This window comes from Callithrix jacchus, chromosome 14 (genome assembly GCF_049354715.1).
Source record: "Callithrix jacchus isolate 240 chromosome 14, calJac240_pri, whole genome shotgun sequence".
Lineage (NCBI taxonomy): Eukaryota > Metazoa > Chordata > Mammalia > Primates > Cebidae > Callithrix > Callithrix jacchus.
In genome coordinates, this window is record NC_133515.1 from 33215919 (window position 1) to 33241857 (window position 25939).

Below are 25939 nucleotides of genomic sequence, written 5' to 3' on the forward strand. Positions count from 1 at the left end.
ATCAACATTTCTAGCTGTATCCTACATAATACCCATAGATCAAAATTATAGAAAGTGTTGGTCATCCAGGGTCCTAAAGAGACGTCCTTGTATGCAGCTGGGTGACACATGATGGATCCACATTTTATTCTTTGTATGCTGAAAATGGTCAAGTCTTCCAAAATCAAAGAATCTGAAGGTTCATGGAAAGGAAACAGATTTTGCTTTTTTTAGTTTGTAAGGTTTTTTTCATGGACATCTTTTTGCTTTCTGAGTAAGTTCTCTGGAGGGTCTGCAGGAGGAGCACTGCTATGACAACACTGACTCCTTGCTTGTGTGTCTGTTAGCTGCATATTTTTACTCAAGATGGGAGTGGTAAGATGCTGGAAGGAGAAACACAGAACGGCCGCTTGGTCTGAGAATTGCCTCAGGGTGTTCTAATAATACCCAACATGGCTTCAATAGCTGTGAGCAGATTTTCAGTGTCCCTGGTTCCCTACTTAGTCGCTATACAGGGCATTCCTTCAAAATGCAATATCAAGACTTCACTTTATCTACATTTCTTTTCCCCAGTTTGTACTGAATTCTCTCAAACCCGAAGGTCCAGGAAAGGGGGAAGTACAGAGCATTCACTGTTGCAAGCTCTGGGCATCGTCTCAGCTGAATGAATGTAGCAAATCAATACAGCCATAATTTAGTGCCTTTGAAGGCAAAGAATATGAGTTTCATCACCTTCTTGCAGGTTACAGGTATACAGAAACTGTCACATTTTATAACTATAGGAGAGGATAGCTATTATGTGCCAAAATTGGACACCACTCATACATACCTATTTGAAAGCTTACAGACTCACTCTTATAAGCAATTCCTTACTATGCATCAATAAAACACCTGCAAGTTTTACTACAGATAGAACTTTTCCTTAAATAACCCTATCCAAACATTTTTTAAACCTAGTAGATGTATTCATGCCTCTTAGGGCCGACGATTAGCATCTATAGCTATCTTTAGGTTTGAAAGTGCTCTTTGTAACAGAGGACTTAGTATATCCTCAACTGTTTCCATCAATCACCTACCTTTACCAATTAAAATCTTACCTATCTCAAAATGCAGCCACTAAAATGACCAAGAAGAAATCAGCCAAGTAAAAAGTGAAAGAGCTTATTCGCCATCAATCTGTTCCACAGTAAAACAAACAAACAAAAAATGCATCTGAAACATGATCATGCTCTCCCAAAGCAGTTATTTGGTTTCACCAGACTCTCACTGGTGAACACCTGTCTGTTCTCTTGTCCTGCTATCCATGCTTCCAAAAGAGCAACACGATTGCAGAACAGAATCCACCGAGACATGAGAATGGAGAGCCCAAGACTTACATTATTCATGTACTCGCTGAGCAGGTCCTGGAGCGCCTGCCGCACGGCGTTGCACTCCGCCACGATCCTCTCGCGCCGGTCGTCTCGTGTGCAGGAGGAGTCTGCCATCAGCGCGGCGCCGCTGATGATGCTCTCCAGCCTCTCCTCCAGGGACGGCCGGAACCTGGCCTCGCTGAACGTCATGGGGTCCAGGATGATCTTATTCTGAAAGTATCACAATGAAAACAAATCAGTGGAGACGAGAGGTCTGCCTTTGCACCCTGTTTTGAAACCAGCAATATCTGAGGCAAGAACAAGAGTCCCCAAGGAGGAGAAACTAGTTACTCAAATTCTAAAGTGGCCTTGACAAAGTATTAACTTTTGTAGATATTTTGTCCTAAATGTAATCTTCAGCTTGAAAATAGCACATCTTGTTTGAAGAATATGTTCTTGGCAAAGGCTATCTCAATGGAGGAACTTTCAAATAAGATTACGAGACTTGTTCGGCATTTTAAAAACACGTAGCCTTTAAGGAAAGAGCATTTCAGAGTAACACTTTGGGGAATTATAATTAGAGCTAAAACATGATAAATAATCAATATCTTAATTATGCATTAGCTGTGAGAAGCAGATAGTCCCATGGCAGGATGCCTTTTGAAACTTGGGCACATAGAACCCAAGAGCCATAGTCAGTACAGGCTAATTTATCACTGGGAACTAATATCTTCTACGTCAAAGCTAGTTTTCTAGAAAAGGATTCTTAATGTGTGTATGAGGCTTTTCACAAAAAACTAACAGCACCCTTATAAAGGTATTTGCATGTATTGAAGAAGCCTATGTAAGAGGAAAATAGAAATATTTCCTAAAAGGAAGGCATCATGTAGAACATGAGCTTAGCATTTCCCCAGCCAAGTTTGAGGGGCCTGAAAACGTAGGCAGAGATGCCCAGAGGTAGATGGAAATATGCATCCAAAATTCAGGGGATATAATAATCTTTATAGGGGTCTGAAATGTCAAGGGTATTTGGACACAAAGTAATGAATGACATGCTAGGAAAGTGAACAGAGCAAGAAGAGCAGGTCAAATTATCCATTTCCAAGGGTATACAGAAGGACCAGAATCAGAAAGGAAGACAGAAAGAGTAGTCGGAAAGATAGAAACAAAACTTGGAAAACTCCCAGCAAATAAGGAGGGTACAGAGTGATAAAGTACATGATCATTAATTGTGTGAAGTCTAGAAGCAAAGGTGACATTGACAAAAGGCTGGTTTCCTTTGGGAACCTTTCAGCCTGAGGCAACAAAGTTGATTCCAGCAATGATAATCAAAGTAGAATGGCCTGCTGCAGGTAATGGTGTGCTTCCTTGGGTTTGCACTCTCTGAGGTCCAAGAACCAGAGCGGCAATGATGGGGTGAATGGTCTTCTAGCGGTAGAATATTATGGTCCAAGTGCCACTCTGTTATGAGTGTTTCTTTCAATGTTCATTATTTTTTAAATATTTACCAAATTTAAAGGGTTGTTAGAAAAGAAATATTTACCATATTTACAAATACAATAAGAAATGCAAATGAGAATAGGTAGTTATTCTATTGCTAATCTGCACCTGCTGAAGACCTACTATATGCCTACTATAGTACTTAATGCTAAAAAGAAGGGGAGATAGAATATGCTTTTATGCTTTTTTTATTCTGATGTAGTATATACAATAACTGCTTAAGTTATTACAAAGTTAAGTCCAGCTCTGTGCTCTGGGAAAGTTTGTTGTAACCCTCCAAGGCATCCTAAGGTATTTGTTCAGGTTGTGCTTGGAAACATCTGGGCTCCAATTCTCTGATTCCTGTTAAAATGCAACTCTCCACAGCAGAGAGATAGATCCTTTGAGAACATGTTGAGATCTTAAGGAGTGAGTATAGGCAGGCTGGGAATTAGAAAGAAACAGGTACAGACCAAACACAGAACAGGTCTGAAGTCTAGTGGAATCTTCGATTTTTTAGAAAACCACTAATTGGTTAAAGTCCCTTTTCAGGTTAGAAGGCAGATGCATGAAGTCTTGCAAACGAGACAGCTATTCTGTGCCAGCTTTGGCACAATGATCACTCTCACATTTGTACTCTCTTATATCTTGGAAAGGGTCTGAAAAAAGGATGTTTACTTAACCCAGAATGTGCTAGTTGGGTTTTGCCCTTTGTGCCTTGGTTTCAGGAACAACTGTTCAGTGTCAAAAAATTACGTGGAGGCTGCAATACGGTGGATGCCCTACAGGGTTAATTATTACAGGTGAAAATCACAAAGGAAAGCTGAGAGGGAAGCACAGATTTTCCTGCTATACGTACTGGTGCTGTGTCTGCAATGTCTCGTTCCAGGGACATCCACTGGAACTCTCTCTCTTTCTCTCACATGCTCTCTCTTTCTTTCTACTGCCTTTCTGTTGATGTATTTATGATGAATATATGTACGTGTGTGTATGTGTATATACACACACACATATACACATACACACACACACACATATACACACACACACACACACATATAATCCATATACTATATATTAAGAAATGATATTCTAGTTGAAGAAATACCTGGTCAAAGTATAATTGGACTATTTTACTTATAAAGATTACTGATTTCCAAAGACCTATTTTATAGAAAACCGTATTAACATAAAACATAATAAAAACTATATGTTCTTCTTTAAGATTTCAGGAGACTCTTCAGAATCATACACTGGCTTTAGAACAGATGTTTATTGTACTTTAGGACTAAACACATAAAGAAGTGCAAATAAGATGGAAATATGGGGAGGTAAATTTGAACTCTTCAGTAAGGACAATTGTAAAACAGTTTCTCTGCTGTAGAGAGAATGTACGACTTTCATTAGAATACAATTTCCTAAATCATTTTCCATGGAACACTGAGCTTAGAGATATAATGTTTTGATGAAAAAATAAGGTTCCCTGGCCAAATATGTTTTGGAAATACCACATGACCTACAGCCAATTATCATATGAAATGCTTTGGGGAGCTCTGCATTAAAGGAGTCAGTTCACTGTAGCATTTCCCACATCTATTCGGGCACAGAAAGTGCTGCTTTTAAGATGCATGAATTATCTATGAGAACTGAAGGAACACACTTTGGGAAATGTGGCAAGAGAGACTTTGGAGTGTCAGCCAATTGAGTTTCCTACCTGCCACGGCCTGGGGCTGTTTTAAAAGTAAAAGCCTGAAACATCGCGCTTGACAAACTGCATAAAAGTTACACCATCCATCACATTTCTAATGGAATTACTCATTATTTATAGATCACAAGGGAAAAGCTTTTTAAAAAAATCTCCCTCGGAAAGAAACAATAAATTTACAGTATTCAGATCTGTATCTGCAGTACAGATGGGGAGCATTGAAATGATGGATGTGAAAGGCAGCAGGGAGAAGCCACTCGGGGCAGAAAAGGCACAAAGAAGAAAGGCGAGTACACGTGAGCCTGTGTGTGCATGCACATGTGCATGGGAAGAGGGACTGATTGTGTGTGTGTGTGCATGTGTGTGTGCATCCTGAATGGGATGGGCACTAGTTATGTGTGTGTGAAACTGTGTGTATGTGTGTATGGGGCAAGATATGTGCTATTTGTGTATGTCTATGAATCTATGAATAGGTGGGTACAGGTTGTATGCATGGTTGGAGGGGATTGTGTGTGTATGTGTGTGTGCACATGTGCACGTGTATGGAAGGGGCTGTAGCTTATCTGTATGTATGTGTTTGTATATGTCTGTCCCTGTGTTTAGAGAATTGGTCATGTTTCCAACAGGTTCCAACAAGCAGGAACACAAGGAAAAGAACAGAAATGAAGCCAGAGGCTTAAGAGCTAGAGGAAAGGGCTGTATCTATAGTTCCTAAAAAATAAAAAACCAACCCCTGGAACTACATCCTGAGCAAGAAATACAGAGAAGGAAAAAGCAAAAAGAAAAAGGAGTATTTGCTGCAGCATAATTTGAAAGTTATTTTAAAAAATTAGAAACACCCAGGTAAGCTCTCTTTCCTAACACACTTTGGGGACTTTCAGATCAGCAAACAGTCATGAACACAGGGCTCTACGATGCCTCAGTCTTCCACACTAGCTCTGCCTGTCCTCACCTCTCTGCATGGCCGCCCTCTGCTGGCAGGAAGGAGCAATAAACCATCATAATCATCATCACCACCACCAACATCCATGAGCCAGATTCCATTCCCCTCCCTAGTCACAGCACACCAGCACCAAAGAGAGAAAGGAGAAGGAGAAGGCTTCCTGTCTCACCCTGTGCGGCAAAAGTGTGCTCCTGTGAGAGACTCTTACACAGTTTGCAACTGTACAGACTTATCTGAGCCCATTATTTTACATTGTAAATATCTCTGTCTCCTGTCTGCATACTTAAAGCTCATTGAGTCATTTTATCCTTTCGATCTTTTAGTTCCATCTTACATTGTCATTTTAGTTCATTTAAAGATAGTTGGCCTGCATTTCTTATTTTAGCATTTTCTTATAAGTTAATTTATGTTTATCGTGTCTATTTTCATTTTGCTTATTTGATTTGCATAATACTTTGTGCTTTATGATTTTTATTTATTTTTATTAACATCTCTACTTTAAAAAATTATTGTTTTCATTCTTACAGTTTATGGAGTGGCAATTGGAATGCATGGCCATAAAGATAGCAGCCACAATAATTCACCCCCAAGCCAAGGAGGCTAGAATCCTATTCTGCCATTGAGTCAGTGCTATAACAATCTCTCTAGTCTCACATAATTGATCTCCCATTTGCTCTCATGGGGCGCTCTATAAAAATTTTAACCTAAAATAGTTTAGCAGACTATGTAGTTCAAAACTGCTTCCCAGAATAATACATTTACTAGCACTCACCACACATACATTATTAGAAGAGCACTACTTTTAAATTGCTCTTATCTTTCATTCTCTCTACAAAAAGCTATGTGATCTAAAATTTCAGTATATAATGGGACGCTGAGTTAGCTTGATGCAAGCTCTGACATAAGAGGAGGAAACAGAGAGATCTCTGTCAAAGAAAGCAGCTGGATGTATTACAAGTGGTTTGATGGGTTCAAAATGCAGTGTCTGAGATTCCTATCTCCCCAGCTTACTGAATAGGGAAATGATGCCAGACGTGTGGTCCCATGGTCATTCAGCTCCCAAATGAGGGCACCAGGATTTGAACACAGGTCTTTTGATTTCAAGCCCAGTGTTCCTTCAACTATGTTAAGTTTGTCCACATTTAGGTGAAATGAGTCTAATATGTCATAATTATAAAATATATTGTTTTAAAATGACAATATAATTTTTTAAAACTAAATATAATGCTTAAGTATCATCTGCCCTGCTGTCCTCTTTATGTTATCTGAGTCACCTAACCCTCCCAATAGATAACTGAGAGTATAATCATTCATTCAACAAATGAGTGCCAGTTACGGTAGGAGTCTAAAAGCACACACTAAAGTTTCTTCAAGAGGTTGACTAATCAAAACCAAAAACATGTACAACCCATTGTAATTGGGGAAATGGCTGATGATGTTGTGGAATGATTGAAAGATGGCAATTTACACAGTTGGGTGGCAGGAAGTAAAGAAATACTTCTAGAGGAGGCTGTCCCTCAGCTGAGACTTGAAGAGTGAAAAGCAGTTGGCCAAGCAAAGTTAGGAGCAGGAAGGGGCAATGCAGATGGGCTAGAAGGCTGGAGATGGCATAGTATATGAAAAATAATACAAGTGATTCACTGAAGCTGGTCACATGAATGGTGCCATGGAGGTACCCCAAGCCACTCTCCTCAGACATAAACTGCTGTGAGAGCATAGTTAACAGACCATCGCCATCTGCTGCACCTGTAGTTCCACTGCAGTCTCATGCATAGGCTGTGCTTGGTCCCAGGCAGCGCCAGTCAATCACTGGGCATAGGTGCATGCTCCAGCCCTACAGGGACTCCTCCAACAAGCAACTTCAGCTCCTGATCCGGCCTCCCCACTGGCCTGACTGGGACTTGCTGGGAACAGTGCTGAGCCTCTTCCTACTCAACCGTCTTTCTTTCCTGCTCTTCTTTCCAAGGTGTTTGACCCCATAGCAATCTAAAAGCTCCACAAAAGCTTATTCCTTCCTGTTTTCTCCTTCACAGGCAATTCCTCCTTATGCATATAATCCCATCTACCCTGCTTCTCCAAGGGCCTGAATGGACACAAATAGGAATGGGAGGCACAGTTGGAGAGAAAGAAAGAGCCAGGTCCTGAGGCAACTTCTCTACCACCTTATATAGCTTTCAATTTGTGAACACTCCTTTAGGCAATGACAAATCATCAAAGATCTTAAAACAAAGGAGTGGCATAATCCTGTTTGGGGTTAGACAGTTTCTTATTGCAGTTAGGGCAGTTAGCTTTGGCAGGACTGCAAGCAGATGGCAGGAGCGCATCAAGCCTTCAGAGCTCAAAAGACAGAAGTGGAGACTACAAATCAGGATGGCGTCTATATGGATAAAAAGAAGGGCATGGATTTAAGAAACATTTAGAATGTCAATCTGGCAGGATGTGAAGATATATTGGCTATGAGAATGAGGAAAAAGAAGACAAAGATAAAACTTAGACTTCTAACGTGGCAGCAAACTACATCCTAGGCATCAACCTCCTAGTTTGCAAATAAAGTTTTATTAGAACACACTCAGGCTCATTTATTTGCATACTGTTTATGGCTATTTTTCCACTACAATGGTATAGGGGAATGGTTAGGACAGAAACTGTATGTTACACAAAGCTTGGAATATTTACTCTTGGGCCTTTAAGAAAACATTTGCTGGCCCTTTAAGAAAACATTTGCTGGCCCTTTAAGAAAACATTTGCTGGCCATTTAAGAAAACATTTGCTGACCCTTGAACAATTGTGATAGATAACAGATGAGGAGCAGGTGAAGTTTTTATAATCCTTTTAAATTGAGAAGTCTGGTGGAAAGTTGATTATAAGCGTATGAACATCCAGTAGTGGTATGGGCACCTGTATTAATTTGCAAAATCTATTGCCTTCATATAAAGGAGGAATACCCAATAGGAAGACCTAAGGTACAGTAATAAGAATTGCAAATCACATTTGGATGTCAACTAGATATAGCAAGCAATGTGTTCAGAGAGATGAATAATTGTGCAGGCATGACCTCAGGGCAAAGACCAGAGCTGGAACTGGGATGAGTGCCCTCTAGCTCTGGAGTCTACGCTCTTTAGCCATTGCACTAATTATTTCTCTCATGTATCCTTTCTGCATGCGTGATGCTAATCATCAGGAGGGAATGAATGCAACAGTCATTTCCCCATGTCAAAAACTAAAGCTGCAGTGGTATATTATTCTTTCATACTTCAAGAATGATCAGAAACAGCAAAGGACCGCCAGGAATAAAGGCTCTTAAATGCTACTTTCTCCTAATTTTAATTTCTCACCTCTGTTTCAAACTGATCGGTAGGTATTACAATGCATTTTTTCTACCAAGAAGGATAATACAAATATAGCTTAGTCTTTCTTTGGCTAGGAATTAACCAACTTAAAGCTGAGTTTGTATCTCATTGTACTCAGCTGTAATTGAGAAAGATGGGCATACTTGGTAAGACCTGGCACCTAAAGTAATGTTTTTAACTACAGTTAAGTCAGTAAGAAGGCTCTAGCACACATGTAACACTAATGGAATGGTTTTGCACACAGATTGTTTCCAATACATTTAGTGCACAGCTGACAATGGTGATGTTTTTTTTCTTTACTAGCCAAGAAACAAGCTTGTTAAAGAGTAGGAAGAAAATCTTATTCATCTTTACATTTTCTGGCTTTCAACATTAAACCTTTAAAATAACTAGTTAGTCATCTGAAATGTATACAGAATTTTTACATGCCAAGAAAAACCACAAAAAATGCATTTGATAATATAAAGCATGGCTGATTTCACAACTTTTTTTCCAAAATCTAAGCTTAACAGCATGGAAAACGCAAATGCTATTGGTATAAGGAAGTCCTATGATTCTGTGATTTTCTCTGTTGCTTGGGGTAACTCTGCAAGATAAATGTGTCCTGGATTTTTACTACCTTCATGGTTCAAGGTAGCAACTAAGGAAAATAATAAATTGTGCTGTTCTTCCTCATAAACACCAGGCACTTACCACCTGCTGTCCAGCATGGCTATTTCAAATCAAGCAAGCAGAAGAAAGAACAAATGTCAACACGCCTCTATGCAGTCACTCACTTTTATCTTTTAAATCTTAAAAAAGAAAAGAAAAAGAACTGAAAGAGAAACTTAACATTAGTCTAACTCATTATTTCAAAAGACTATGTCCTTCTGATATGGGGCAATTAAAGCAATGAAAACCAGAAAACCTAAATGACGGACTACTTCTCCTCAATTATTCTGATCTTTTCACAGGAATATGCTACAACGTACCCATGTCTTCACTTTCTGTCTTTTGTAACATTATCATCATCCCCATTCTATTTACTCTTTAAAAAATTATATTTTAAATTTTTTAGTCATTATGGGTACATAGTATGTGTAACTGTTTATGAAGTACATGGGATATTTTGAGCCAGGCTCACAATGTATAATAATCACATCGGGGTAAATGAGGTGTCCATCGCCTCAAGCATTTACCATTTCTCCATGTTACAAACATTCCCATTATACTCTTTTAATTATTTCGAAATGTATGATGAAGTATTATTGACTCTTCTATTACATTTTAATGTTTAAATTTTGTGTTTGCCTTGTCTTGGGATAACTGGGTAAGTTTCCTATTTCACAGATACCACAGAGCTTCCTTCCTTCTTTCTCCCAAGCACAAAATTCAAGATTCTGTTTCTTTCCCCATAACAGAGAGGGGGCAAAGCCATGTAGTTGGAGGTACTGGTGCCATAGCCCGGGTGAAATATGACAGTGACTGAGCATGACTACAGAAATGTGAGCTTTGGTTAACTTAGGGCTTCATGCTGTGTTGGCCCGTTACTGAGAGCCTAGGTCACAGAAGGTCACAGGGAGCTTTAGTGGGATCAAGGTTTGCTAGAGCATTTTATTTTATTCATTCTGTTATTTTTCTGCACTGATACAATCTCAAACAAAAAAGACAAAATAAACAAGTCCAGCCATACTTATTGATTAACTCTTCACTATAGAACCCTTAAAACAAAGAAAAAGGCTTGTTATCCAGCTTAAAATACTTGACTAGGAATCCCTGAGGCAGCCTCTCTGTTTCCCATTAAAATGTCTAGAGACAGAGAAATAAAACAGGAATTTTATAGCTCTGAAAATTGAGAATGAAAGACACCTATTGACAATGAGCCATGATCATAATTATGGCTCTGAATGCTTTAAATACTTTTTTAAAGACTAGAGTCTAAGATAAAAGCATAAATCAAGAGCATTTAAATAAATTAACTAAGGTGTCTAAATCAAAAGAATGTTTTTTGTTTGGTTTTAAACACTTGCTTTCCCTGTAGTGTATCAATAATTAATAGATAGATTTTCATCTTTTTCATTCTGTGCCACGCTCTCCTGGGTGAATCTTTCTATCTTTACATGAAAAGTTTCTCTTGACCTAATTGGGGTAGCACTAGAAATGAAGGAGACTAAGGACCTTGAGTTTTAACCATCTACTTTTTACTAAGCTACAGCAAAATTCTAACCACCATTCTATATTTGCCTTAATTTTTAAATTGCAAAGTATTTTATAAATAACTTACTCTTTCTTCTCAGGCGTATAGTTAAAAATAAACTAATTATGCCATTTATCTACTTAAGATGTTATTTGTAATTAAACAGTTCAGCTTAATTGGAAATAAATGACAAAGATAATGACTTAATAATTAAACAGCACTTTCTATCCTTAGATATTTAATGCGTTTTTTTTTAAGAGAAATTTACCTAAGCTCACATTAGGTTCATTTTGGAGAAGAAGCTTATATTTAGAAAGACAAAGTTATTTACCAAAGCAAATGAATAAACTGGGTGAGGAATTCAGCTCTGGGCTGTTCCTACTGGATTGTGAAATCTAGTGAGTGCCAACTTCATTTTCCCTAATCCCATCATTTATCTGTGTGGCTGAGTTGCTCTGACATTTCAGGAACACATTCTCAAGCTTCAACAGGGATACTCGTTTATAATTAGGTACATAAAGCAGAGCAAAGATAATATTCCTTAGCTTTACATTATGAATGGATTAGAAAGTGAGTATCCAAAATGCACTTAATCAAGTTTTTAGAGGGCTTACCAAAGAAAATGGATTTTTTTTCTGAAAAAATAGTCATGTTATCTCTTTTCTCTGGGAACTCTCTACATTCTTAACCACCTTTTTTATTCAGTATTCATCCTCTGAGCTGTATGTGTTCTGAACACAATTTACCATGCACTGACTAAGTTAGCCTCCCCTATGCTTCACAAAACCCTGCTTTACTGTGGTTCTATTTATTCCCCTCCTTCACTTCACTTGCCCAGTTCTTTTTACTGGATCTACCTCCATAAGTTGGTATATCTCAAGACCCTGCTACCTGCTCTCAGTAGTTTTCTCAACAACTCTTTCTTAGAGGGCTCAACTACTGTCTACTATCAGCTGCTTGTGAAAGAGAACCAAAGTATCATGTCCAATCCCAACACTCTAAGACACTGGCCCTTACTATAGCTGTACACTGGACATGATCTGTTGAGGGGTCTACCCTCACCTCAAATATCAGATGTACAAGAAAGTATTTCTTATTTTCCCCCCAAACCTAACACTCTCACTTCTACGGAGGAAGTAGAAAGGAAACAAGAATCCATAATCTCCCTTCATTCTCATAATGAGAAATTAGAATTAATGAGAAATCTTCACTTTATAAATGCAAGATCTGTTCCTCACTTAGGTTAGGTGACTTGATGAAAGCCACACAGTGGAAACCCTGAGGTGTCTTTCTGACTCCAAGGCCCATGCATTTGTAGCCTTGTACTCTTAGGAACCTTTGTTGAAAGATCAAGCATCAATATAATCTCAGACCAAGGTATAAAATGTTACAGGGGTTAAGAGTTGGATGGTGATATGGTTTAAATGTGTCACCTCCAAAAATAAGGTGTTCCCACCATGATAATATTAAGAGGTGGGACCTTTAATTCGTGATTAGGACATGAGGCTCCTCCCTTTTGAATGGGATTGAGGCACTTATAGAAGAGGTTTCACGGAGTATTTGGCTGGCTTGCCCTTCTACCTTCTGCAAGACTAGGATCCAGCATTCTTCCCCTCCAGAGGGGACAGGCACCATCTTGAAAGCAGAGAGCAACCCTCATCAGACAACCAAATTTGCTGGCACCTTGATCTTGGATTTCCCAATGCTAGAACTGAGAGGAAACAAAATTTCATTCTTTGTAAATTACTCAGTCTTGAGTATTTGGTTATAGAAGCGCAAATGGACTAAGATAGAAGGCTTGGGTTAGAAACCTGGCTCCAATTCCTTCTAGTTGTAATTCTGTCGAGCTGAGTAGGTTGCTTAAATGCTAAAAGTGTCTCAGCTTCTGTTCCCTATGTAACAGTGTTGCTGAGAAAAATAAATAATATAGAGAAAGAGATATCCACAATATATGACATGCAGTAAGTAACAGATATTAAACATTGAATCATTTCAAACAGCTCTTTTTAATGTAATAATTTATATTTCCAGGGTCAGTCCATATTCCCCCCCTCATTCAAGTCATGATCATAGCCCATTTACTTCGTTAACACGTTAAATTTACCTTTTTATTTTCCTGGTAAAATATATTTTCCTAACAGTCTATTCTTAAAATCCTGCTTAACCACACTACTACAATGGCCCCAACCTTCAATAGCTCCCCATGACCTATAATACGTTATTATCTAGGACCTGGCAAGTTTTAGATTCTGGACTCTTACCTAATAATTCTCCAATTTCATCTCTGTTTTATTAATTTTGTGAGATATGTCAAAATTCATTATGGAACAAAGCAATGAGTTGCATTTTCATCCAGCCCTTGAATTAAGATGTCATTTTCAGCAAGCATTGAATAAAGAAATATAATCTCACCTCTATTCAGTTCATGTTTAGGATGCTTGGCCTTCAAGATTCTCAGCAATCTGGTACAAGTCTCTGCCTCTCAAACCCCACATCTCCTCATGAACCCTTGGCTCCTGCCAAAGTGGTCTCTGCCCACTCCAGTATGCTTCATGTATAACCATGTTATTAATTCTTCTCTGTTATTTCAGCTCCTTCCTCTCTGATGCTTCTTGGCAGCATATGTGGATCCTGCTCTGGAAACACGATCATCACCTCTCCTATGTACGGTACTCTCCTCTTTAATTCCCACCATTGAGCTCCTTTTCACTTACTCACATTTTCCTTTTGGCTCTTGTCTGATATTCCCTTGCATTGGTAGCAGTGTGCCTGTGTGCACACACACATGTGTGTGTGAGACAGATCACCAGTTAGAATGCCTTCCTTATGCATTGGTATCTTCTACTCCACCCAGATGAACATTTCATATGTAAGTATTTGATAAATATATGCTGATTCGCTGAGTCAGGATTCCTAAGCAATAATATCCTTTTCCCAACTTTTACCAAAATTCTTCTGGAGCAAAATAGGTCACCACAGTGAACCTAGTATTTGCAGATGGCCTTTTAGTTAGATACATACGTTTAGGTCCACACTAGTATTTGATGTGGTTCAGTGCACTTGAGATTCAGAATTATTGGGGTGGGGATATATAACTTATCATGTGATAAATAGTAGGTTTACTTTCTTTTTTTCCCTTTTCATTTATTTATTTAGAGACAGGTTCTCATACTCTATTACTCAGGCTGGACTGCAGTGGCATGACCTTGGCTCACTGCAATTTCTGCTTCCCAGGCTCAAGTGATCCTCCTACAACAGCTGGAACTACAGGCACATGGCAGTACACCCGGCTAAGTTTTGTATTTTTTGTAGACATAGGGTTTTGCTATGTTACCCAGGCTGGTCTCGAACTCCCAGGCTCAGGAAATCCACCTCTCTCAGCCTCCCTAAGTGCTGGGATTATGGGCATGAATCACACACTCAGCCTAATTCTACTTTCAGTGGGCAGGAGACAAGTTGAGGCAGCCACCTCCTGTGGTTGGTGAGTTCTGGGAATCTCATCTGAAGATGTGATTAAACCAGGGTCAGCAAACAATGGCCTGTGGGCCAAATTAGGTCTGCTGCCCATTTTTATATGGTCTTACGCTTATAAAGCTAATAATAATTTTTACATGTTTAAGTAGGTGGATAAACCATGGGCCTATCCTCTCCCTCATGACACCCATAAATATTCAAAAGGCATGCAGCCAAAAAAAAGAAGAAATTTCACCACATAACCCCACAATTAAATAATTAATTACTGGATGATCAATGGTTGAATTTTTTTAAAGTTTAATACTAGGAGAAAGAAAGTTCTTATCCCAGAAATTAGTTACACTCTGTGTTGGTGGCTTAAAATGTTAAATTATCCATTTAAAATGGAAAGTCAATTTATATTTCTCAGAAGCAATTGTGACTTAATTGCTGTTATCAACCTAATAAATTAGTAGGTGATAACCACAAACTGGTTATACACTCAAATTTCATGTCTGATGAAAGAATAATTGTACCAATATTCTGCAAATATGAAAAGGAAATGTGCACATGGGCCACAAGGGAAATGCTTACACCTTGAGCATAAACCCATCTATCTTCTTCTGTCTATTTTGAAGCAGGCAAATTAAGATGGGAAAGAAACAGTTTTTGTCTCACAGGAATCATGTGTGATATGTTAATTGCTTTTCAAGCACCATAGCATGGCCTGAAAATATTCTTTTTCTTAATGAGAATGTCATGTTCTTTTTTGAACTCTGAATTGTGATGCACATCTGTTAGTGATCATTTAAATTATATGCAATAGATTTTCTGTGTAACACTGGTAAACAGAAGCCCTAAGAGGATTAACTCAAGAAGATGTTGGATGCCCATTGGAACATAATACTGTGATCATGAAGTCATGGACTATCTATTGTGATTGGTATGGCATATCCCAACATTCCAGAAAGCTGAGGAGTTAGGACGGATAAACTAGATAGGTACTAAGATCAAACAGTTAATATATTCATTTAAGCAGCCATTCAACAAACATTTCTTTTATGTCTATGTGCTAACAGCGCATGTTAAAGGGTGAACAATACATGATCTCTGCCTATTTACTGCTCACATTTGAAGAGAGAAAAAACAGAATGATATTCTTAACAATATGTATAATGTACAATGGTAGCATAGAAGGAATAGTGGCATAGAAATTGGGGTAGTTAGGAAAGGCTTCAAGAAATAAACTACATCTGGAAGGCTGAATATATTTTTATTATTAAGAAAAGAATGGAAGGAAGTTTAGACAGAGGAACTCCCATAAGGGCCAATGCGTGGATTTAACAGTGACCACATACCTGAAAATCATAAGCAGTTTATTTTGGCAGAATGTGAAATACAATGTTTGGAAAAGGAGGAAATATGGGAGATGTACACGGGGATGATTTGATACTGTGCTAAAAGCTTTAAAATTTATCCTGAAGACAGAGTTTTACTAGTAAATGGTACCTGAGTAGGATTTTGGAAAGGCGAGGCTTACCAAGATGATGGAATACAGAGGGAAGAAATTGGTGGGGTGAGGGGCTGGGAAACAAGTTAGAAAATTATTACAGTAATCCAGGCAAAAAATACGGGACTGATTAACCAGTGTTCATGAAGACGGGAGAAACAAGTCAAGAGTTCTAACGGGAACTGAATTCATAGCAAAGCAAGATTAACCGAAGAGAAAAGTGAGGAGGACTCTCAGTTTTCTGGATTCAATGGCTATATTACAAAACGTAGTTCCTTTAGCTAAAAAGAAGAAGAGGAAGAAGAAAGGCTAAGCTTGATAGAATAAAAATGCTCAACTTAGTTTGAGAACTTTTCAGATACTTACAAATCATTCAAATTCAGATGTCACATACATAGTTAAACAGAGATCTGAAGCTCTGGAGAAAGTTTACTTATTCTCAGATAAAGTTGGTCTAAAGACTACTATTTGTATTATTATAAACGTAAAAACATACCTAAAAAGCATAATTGACTTAAAATGTCTCTAGAGAACGAACCGCAGAATTAAGATTGCTGACATTATCAAAAGTAATAGAAAATTAAAGTTACTCACACTGGTTTGGGAATCAGTTTGTTGGAAGCTTTTGGGTAAAAGACTGATATACATGATTTACACCTTATTTCCTAGCATATTATTCTCCAATAATAAACCCATTATTTACTTTTTCAAGAGTGTGGCAATCGGCTACCATATAGTAATTTAGAACTGATTGTAAATATCTAAAATTGGGGAGTCCAAATTAAAGAATTGGGCAATCTTAACTCAAAGTATAGAATACATTTTGTTAAAGCAACAAATACTGAAACTTAGTATATTTAACTTTTAACCAAAGAGATAACCAAGGAAGTTCCACATGAAAACCTCACAAGAAGCAGTGGCCTCCTCTGCTCCCAGTCCCATGAAAAATAACTCAACGTACTTGTAATAGTGAGTGGGGCCTCTGGAAAGAGCTTCTTGTGTGAGCAGAAGAGAAGAGAGGCATGGAAGCCTGTGATTTTTAGAAAGTCAACTTTAGTGGTAATGTGAGAAAATGGGCTGAGGAGGACCAAACGGTGGAAAAGAAAGCAGTTAGCAGATTTTTTCATGATGAGACATGACATTCTGGCACAATCAACTATTCTCAAATATTTATTTATTACCTGTCATATATGGAAACTGATCCAGGAGAGAGATTGCTCTGAGATTTTCTCATCGAGGGTTTCTTAGCCACATCATGGAAATAAGACAGGTCTGTGACCATAATAAAATGTGGTAGAGTCTAACACTTGAGGACAGGTGGAGTGCTTTGGTAATTTACTTTGGAATGTCTCTTTCTTTATTTTTAACAATTAGAACAAGTCATACCCCCTCACCCCAATAATTTCCTCTCAACAGTGTCCTGCAAAGGCAAAAGTCCAGATACTGTGGATGCTGGAATGGGAACTTCCAATATCATGGAAGTAATACTGGATGGCCTCAAATATCTTTCCCAGTTTTGAAGTTTTATGGGAAACTTATGAGAAAAGAAATGCAACATCATAGTAGCGAGTTATCTTCAGAAATGAATGGATTATGTAGATCTGTGTCTGTCTCTCTGCTGTCTGTTTCTCTTTCTCTTTCTTCCCCTACTGGGGATAAAATACAAGTGCCCTACCTTTAAAATGTCATGTATTTTATTACACTGACATAATTGGAAGTCACATTTTATTATAAAAGGTTCATAAAATACTGAAAAGAAAGCTTTCAATATTATTTCATATTATTTCAATATTATTTCATATTGTGTCCACCAGGAACACATTTAACTCTATTTTGTGGGTTTTTTAAAAAATACAGATATTGAGAATAGGTGTGGATGAATTAGTACAACTTTGATAAGTGATTATTTGAAGAGACACAATGTTTCATGGCCTTAACTGTCTAAAGTTGATATTTGGAGAGATTCTGCTACATACAGAGCCTTCCATTAAATTAATAATTCTTTGAACTAGGCAAAACTAGCAAACTTACAGGAGCTCTGGTGCGAACCTTTTATACATCTGTAAATCTTAATGGAATCAAGGAACTATTATCTCCAGTTTGTGTATCTATGTGTATGTATGTAAAATAAAGTCGATATCCACTTTAAAATAATTAGAGTATGTTGATGGGAGAAGGGCAAACACATGTACAAATGACAAGCCAATATGATAAAATATTAACAACAGTGAATCTACATAAAGTATGAACCAATGTTCCTTATGTTACTTTAATATTTGCAATATATCTGTAAACAGATTTAATTTTCTCCAGATACTATATAATTTTATTTTATTTTTTTTAGTTGGAGTATCATTCTGTCACACAGGCTGAAGTGCAGTGACACGATCTCCACTGACTGCAACTTCTGTCTACCAGCTTCAAGCAACCTTTCTGCAGCCTCGCGAGTAGCTGAGATTACAGATGCCTGCCACCATGCCTGGCTAACTTTTTTTTTTGTTTGGTATTTTTAGTAGAGATGGGGTTTCACCATCTTGGTGAGGCTGCTCCTGAACTCATGATCTTCCCACCTTGGCCTCCCAAAGTGCTAGTATTACAAGCATGAGCCACCACACCTGGCCTATGTATATTTTTCATTAAAGAATATTCATGAAAGAAACTTTGGAAAATAACAAAAATAGGAAAAAATGTTCATGGTCACTTCAGCTCAAAGAAAAATCATAAACATTTTGACATATACTTATTTTTTGGGTTGCTTTGCATTTTTCAATATACATTTGTTTCTTCCTCTCTACTTACTTCAGGAAAGGTAATTTCTTAGGGGTTGTAATGTTTATGAAGTCTGCCTTTGCCTAGTGTCATTTTAAGTTTATTTTGCTGAACCAGATTTTGAAAGTGATTCTGACATGTAGACTTGAGAGAATCTGAGAATAAAAATAGCATGCATCTACTGGCTAAGGAGCTGCCACACTCTGGGGGTTGGTGGCAAATCACCACGTTATCTTCCTCCTAAGACAGCTTCCATTCCATCAGATCTTTACAAATGTCATCTTTTTTCAAATCTGTGGCAGGCCTTTGTAAAAAAAAAAAAAGAAATGTTCTGGCCAGGCGCAGTGTCTCATGCCTGTAAACCCAGCACTTTGGGTCGCCGAGGCAGGCGGATCACTAGGTCAAGAGATTGAGACCATCCTGGCCAACACAGTGAAACCCCATCTCTACTAAAAATACAAAAAAAAAAAAAAAAAAAAAAATTAGCCAGGCATGGTGGCACGTGCCTTTGGTCCCAGTTACTTGGGAGGCTGAAGGGGAAGAATCGCCTAAACCCAGGAGGCAGAGGTTGCAGTGAGCCGAGATTGCAGCACTGCACTCCAGCCTGGTGACAGAGGAAGACTCCGTCTCAAAAAAAAAAAAAAAAAAAAAAGTTCTATGGAAAACTTATATTTGGTCAGTGATGTTTCTTAAGTACTTGTGCCAAACACAAGATTGTGTTGTTAAAATGTAGGATCTTAAAATCTTTGGGACATATTCACACTAATGAGTGTGAAAATTCTCCATAGTGATACAGTTTGTAAGTATATCACCCAAGAAGACTGAGCCATGTACTTGTTTTAAAATAAAAGACAATTCTTAACTTCCATGAAAATCTGGTCCATTTTGGTTGGCACAGAAAATATCTTGGGAAATGCTGTAGTTTATACCTCCCAACTATGAATTTATTTGAACCCTCAAGTAATATGTATGGGCATCTCCTAGAAAAAAAAAGAAGCTGTAAAATGTAAAGATCTATGCTTTTTATTTTGATATAGAAAAATGTCCAAATATCCTATGTTCTGAAGGTTTGTGTGCCCTCAAAACTCATATGTTGGAATTTGATACCCAAAGTGATACTATTAAGAAGTGTGACCTTTGTGGAGTGATCATATCATGAGGGGTGCACCTTTATCAATGGGATTCGTACCCTTATAAAAGAAGCCTGAGGGGTCTCCCTGCCCCTTCCACCATGTGACAATACAGCAAGAAGGCACCATTGGCCGGGTGCAGTGGCTCACACCTTTAATCCCAGCACTTTGGGAGGCCGAGGTGGGTGGATCACGAGGTCAAGAGATCGAGACCATCCTGGTCAACATAGTGAAACCCTGTCTCTACTAAAAAAAATACTTACAGCAAAAAAACAAACAAGCCCATTCAAAAGTGGGCAAAGGATATGAACAGATACTTTACGAAAGAAGACATATATGAGGCCAACAATCATATGAAAAAATGCTCATCGTCACTGATCATCAGAGAGATGCAAATCAAAACCACATTGAGATACCATCTCACACCAGTTAGAATGGCGATCATTAAAAAATCTGGAGACAACAGATGCTGGAGAGGATGTGGAGAAAAAGGAACACTTTTACACTGTTGGTGGGAGTGTAAATTAGTTCAACCATTGTGGAAGACGGTGTGGCGATTCCTCAAGGCCTTAGAAATAGAAATTCCATTTGACCCAGCAATCCCATTACTGGGTATATATCCAAAAGACTATAAATCGTTCTACTATAAGGACACATGTACACGAATGTTCATTGCAGCACTGTTTACAATAGCAAAGACCTGGAATCAACCCAAATGCCCATTGATGATAGACTGGATTGGAAAAATGTGGCACATATACACCATGGAATATTATGCAGCAATCAGAAATGATGAGTTTGTGTCGTTTGTAGGGACATGGATGAATCTGGAGAACATCATCCTCAGCAAACTGACACAAGAACAGAAAATGAAACACCGCATATTCTCACTCATAGGTGGGTGATGAAAAATGAGAACACATGGACAAAGAAAGGGGAGTACTAAACACTGGGGTCTATTGGGGGGAAAAGGGGAGGGCCAGTGGGAGGGGGAGGTGGGGAGGGATAGCCTGGGGAGAAAAGCCAAATGTGGGTGAAGGGGAGAAGAAAAGAAAGCACACTGCCATGTGTGTACCTATGCAACTGTCTTGCACGCTCTGCTCATGTACCCCAAAACCTATAATCCAATAAAAAATTAAAAAAAAAAATACAAAAAATTAGCTGGGCATGGTGGTGCTTGCCTGTAATCCCAGCTACTCAGGAGGCTGAGGCAGGAGAATTGCCTGAACCCAGGAGGCGGAGGTTGCGGTGAGCTGAGATTGTGCCATTGTACTCCAGCCTGGGTAACAAGAGCGAAACTCCAACTCAAAAAAAAAAAAAAAAAAAAAAAATAAGGCACCATCTTTGAAGCAGAGAGTGAGCCCTCACAAGAAACTGAGTCTGTCAACACCAATCCTGGACTCCCTAGCCTCCAAAACCATGAGCCATAAATTACCATTGTTTATAAATTACTCAGTCTAAGGTATTTTGTTACAGACGCTCAAACAAACTAAGGCAACATATTTTATATATTATGTACTTGTGAAAGCTAATTTTAAAACTTTTTAAACAGATGGCAAAACTAAGAGAAGAAAGGAAAAGAATAACTATCCAGTCATTCTATCCAGATATTCTATCTATGAACTACACGATCACCAGTGTAGACCTCAGTGTCCCAAGTAAGCTTATGAAGCGTGATTGAGGTTGTAGATGATAACAGCAAGAGATTTTCAAACAGATGGATGGAGAAATAATATTTTCCTGGTCCTTTCATAGGGAAAGTACTAAACCTAGAAAACAAGCAGTGTCAGCTTCAAACTCCTTCATAGGACAGTTGGGGAAGAGACAATCTGGTTGGGAGGGAGACAGAACCTGTCTTGAAGCTGAATTTGCATAGCATGCACATTCTTAGATTGCATGATGATTTGGCAGCATCTTTTAGACAGAACGTGTTTAAAACATGATAAACTCCTTCAGGCTATGATTCCTGGATTCATCAGGGAACACAGTATGTTATCATTTCTTCCTTTATCCCTAGGCCCTTTCTGCCATTTGCTCCTTTTTTTGTCAAGTGTACTCTGAGCAATCTTTAGGGACCAACAAAGCAGAAGAAATCTCATATTTAATGTGAAACTAAAAGTGGCATTCAGAGTATCAGAAGCTAGTTAAGCAGTAAGAATTCCCAAAAAAACAAAATGGAGAAACTTATATTCTTAGTGTTCACACTGGACTTGTTAGGGCTCGTATTAAGAATCACTCTTGCACCAAGAGGTAAATTAATCTGTTTGGAATTTCTCCTGTCACATAGAATTTCCAGCCTCCCAAGATTGCTTTATGCTTTGGCCAGGACTTTGGAGCCTGCTATGCATTCAGGTTTGGCTATAGCCAAGAGACAGCAAATGGAATTATAATATCAACAGCCACTATCCAGTGGCACAACAACCTTTCCATCAGGAGCTTTATTCCTGGGCTTTTCTAGGGAATAGCTTCACAGCTGAAATATGGGCGAAAGCTTTCTGGCTGACACCACTATGAAGATGGGTAGGATAAGAAGAAAATAAGTATTTATAGATTAGGCAGGTATGAATGTGCATCTGACAAATTTACCACCATCTTGAAGAGTCAGCATTATTATCTCATTTTATAGATGAAGAATCGGAGGCATAGAGGGAAGAGTTATTGGTAAGTTTCAAACAGGAGCTTGTTCTCCGCCCATCATGGTTTAGCATGGCCAATGTAACCAGGTCAGTCCACATCCAACTCATTTATGCTCTCAGTTATGTTGGGTGACTGCCAATCGTTTATGCATATAAGTAACTGTTTTTCTACGGCTTTAGCTCAATGAATTTACACAATCAGGAAAAAAAAAACAGTATCAGAGAACATTTGGGCAAATAAAGAGCAGGACTCAATGGGTTATAGTGAAGTTTCCATACTATTCTGCTGGAGAAGAAGTTCAGAAAATACTTGTTGAGGAGTATGGTGGAAAAATCCAAATGATTGCTTCAGAGGGAGGGGCAGTTGTTGCGTGCGTGTGTGTGTGTGTGTGTGTGTGTGTGTGTGTTTACTTCACCACTGAATCAAACTAAAACTTAGAACATTTAAGTAACTCCCTATCACGTTCCCAGTACTATAACATAGGAAGCACACGAGGAGAAGACATAATCCTGAAGGGCAAAGTAAAGATTCGGTGGCTCACGCCTGTAATCCCAGCACTTTGGGAGGCCGAGGCTGGTGGATCACGAGGTCAGGAGATTGAGACCATTCAGGTCAACATGGTGAAACCCAGTCTCTACTAAAAATACAAAAAATTAGCTGAGCATGGTGGCGCGTGCCTGTAATCCCAGCTACTCAGGAGGCTGAGGCAAGAGAATTGCCTGAACCCAGGAGGCGGAGGTTGCGGTGAGCCGAGATCGCGCCATTGCGCTCCAGCCTGGATAACAAGAGCGAAACTCCGTCTCAAACAAAAAAAAAAAAAAAAAAAAAAAAAAAGAAAGAAAGAAAGAAAGAAAGAAAGAAAGAAAGAAATCACACAGAAAGACTAAAGTATTAAATATATTAAAAGATGAAAGAATGAAACATTTTAAATAAACCATGTTTCTCTAGTAAAGAGTTCACTAGATAAACGGCCTTATTTGGCTCCCAAATTTGAAAAAGTATAACTAACAGATAAATGACAATCAAAATTATATTGCATCATATGTTAGACAATTTTGAATATCATCAATTACATCACTATTCATTATTATATTTGGTACTAATTTGAAATAAAGGTGAAATCAGATCTAAAGAATCTGTCAAAATTCTCAAAAGCAAAAATTAGTCACACTAGGAAGAACTTAGATTCTAACATTTTTCCCTGCCTCAAAAAATAACATAAGATTGGAGATATAATAATTTTGATTAAACTTGACAGGGAGCCAAAAAGTAAATATATAAATTGCAATTATAAAAATAATACTTCAAATTTTATTCTTTTATTTTCTCAACAATTTTTAGAGCTCTTTATTTAATGATTGGAATGCACAAGAAAAATGTAAACTGTTTCAGAATATTTTCTAACAACAATTATTTAAAAATTTAAAGGTAAATGATTCTATCAGAAAATACTCCTAGATTTATAAAACCTTAGGGGGAAAAAAAGCTGTTTAGAAACAATCTGAGGGGTGTCAATAACCCAGAAAGAGATTTCTTTTATTTTTTTTCTTTTGAGATAGAGTCTTGCTCTGTCACCAGGCGCCAGGCTGGAGTGCAGTGGCTCGATCTTGACTCACTGCAACTTCCGCCTCCCAGGTTTAAGCAATTCTCCTGCCTCACCCTCCCGAGTAACGGGGACTACAGGAGCGTGCCACCATGCCTAGCTAATTTTTGTATTTTTAGTAGAGATGGGGGTTTCACCATGTTGGCCAAGATGGTCTTGATCTCTTGACCTCGGGATCCGCACGCCTCGGCCTCCCAAAGTGCTGGGATTACAGGCGTGAGCCACCGTGCCCTGCCTCAGAAAGATTTCTGCACAGAAAAGATGGATCCTAGAAAGTGAAGCGGTATAGCTCAGGAAGTAGAGAAGACAGTATCTACAACGATGCCGAACCTGACCCTCAAGCACCCAGCAGTCTCGACTCACCACCCTACCTTTCATGCCTTCCTACAAGCTTAAGTGCATGCATTCATGTTTATCACCAATCCAGGGGTAGGGATGCTTTTAAGAATTAACTGGACTTGCATTGCATAACATTAGTTTTACGAAGGTGGCCATAAGTCGGCTAAACATTTTTGAAGGCCGACTACACACTGTCCATATTTGTATCCCTTAGGTTTGAGCCCATAATATATATATATAAATTGTATGATGTTTACAGGGATACAGGAGCCCACTGGAGTGTTTCTTTATTTGGCCACCAGATGTCAGTGTATGATAAAAGAATGCTGTAACACGGCTGCTTGTTTCAAGTTAGAAAGACTTGAAAAGGTAGTTTTGACGAGTTTAATTTGCCGGTGGAAAAGAAGAAATAAATTTGAAAGTTACTTCACTGAGAGAAGAAACCGTGAACAGGTGAGAATTTCTGGTTCCCACTAACCATCAGCTACTGATACTATGCCCTAAAGATGGGAAAGTTTGTCTCCACTTTTCAAAAAACTGTATCAAAAAGTTTTTGGTTTTTTTTAAGAAGTAAAATGAGCATGGTAAGCACATAGTGGGAGCTCAATTAAGCATAAAGAGATTAACCTAAGTTAGGAAGATCCTAGATGTGTAGAATTTTATTTCCGAATATTCAAAATATATAATATCTGCATAAATGACTAGGGATTTAACAATCACAATGATGAGAATGGAAGTGAATTAAGAGCCAAAAAAAAAATCAATGCAAGAAAGTTGCATTATGTAAAAAAATCAAAATTTCCAACAAATAGCTGGAAGTTCTCAAGATTTCATAATTAGTCTTAGAAAATGTTCCTTTTTTTTTTTTTAATTAGCTGAAGCTTACATTACAATACAAAATGCTATTTCAATATATGGAAATAGAAAGTACAATTCTTTAGACCTGTTGATTCTACCTCCTCAATATGGTTCAGATTCATCCCCTTCTTTCTAATTCTACTCTATGGATGTACTGCAGGCATTCCTAATGTCTCACATTTGTCTGTCTCCCTACTCTGCAGCTTCGCCTCTTCAAATTCATTCTCCACCCTGCAGCCACAGGAATATTTAAAAACACAAGTCTGGGCCAGGCACTGTGGCTCACATCTATAATCCCAGCATTTTGGGAGACCAAGTTGGGAAGATCACTTGAGTTCGGGAGTTCAAGAACAGCCTGGGAAACATGGCAAAACCCTATCTCTACTAAAAATACCAAAATTTGCCGGGCGTGGGGCTGTTCCTGTAGTCCCAACTACTCGGGAGGCTGATGTGGGAGAATCACTTGAAGAGGAGTTTGCAGTGAGCTGAGATTGCGCTACTGCACTCCAGCCTGTGTAATAGCATGAGACCCTGTCTCAAAAAAAAGAATCCACAAGTCTGACCGTGCCATTTCCCTGTTTAGATGATGAGCAACTTCCTAATTCCTGCAGCATAAAGTCCAATCACTTGCAAGACCTACACAGCTGTCTCCTGTTTGC

General features: G+C 38.4%; 1 protein-coding gene across 9 annotated transcripts in view; it reads right to left on the reverse strand.

Moving 5' to 3' along the window:
- Nucleotides 1-25939, reverse strand: part of CTNNA2 (catenin alpha 2) — a 1148556-nt gene that overhangs the window by 730488 nt on the left and 392129 nt on the right. For all 9 annotated transcript variants that reach the window (XM_035273413.3, XM_035273412.3, XM_017964211.4 and 6 more), the window contains one exon: nt 1356-1559. In XM_035273413.3, the coding sequence (XP_035129304.1) occupies nt 1356-1559 (204 nt within the window). The remainder of the gene's footprint in view (nt 1-1355; nt 1560-25939) is intronic.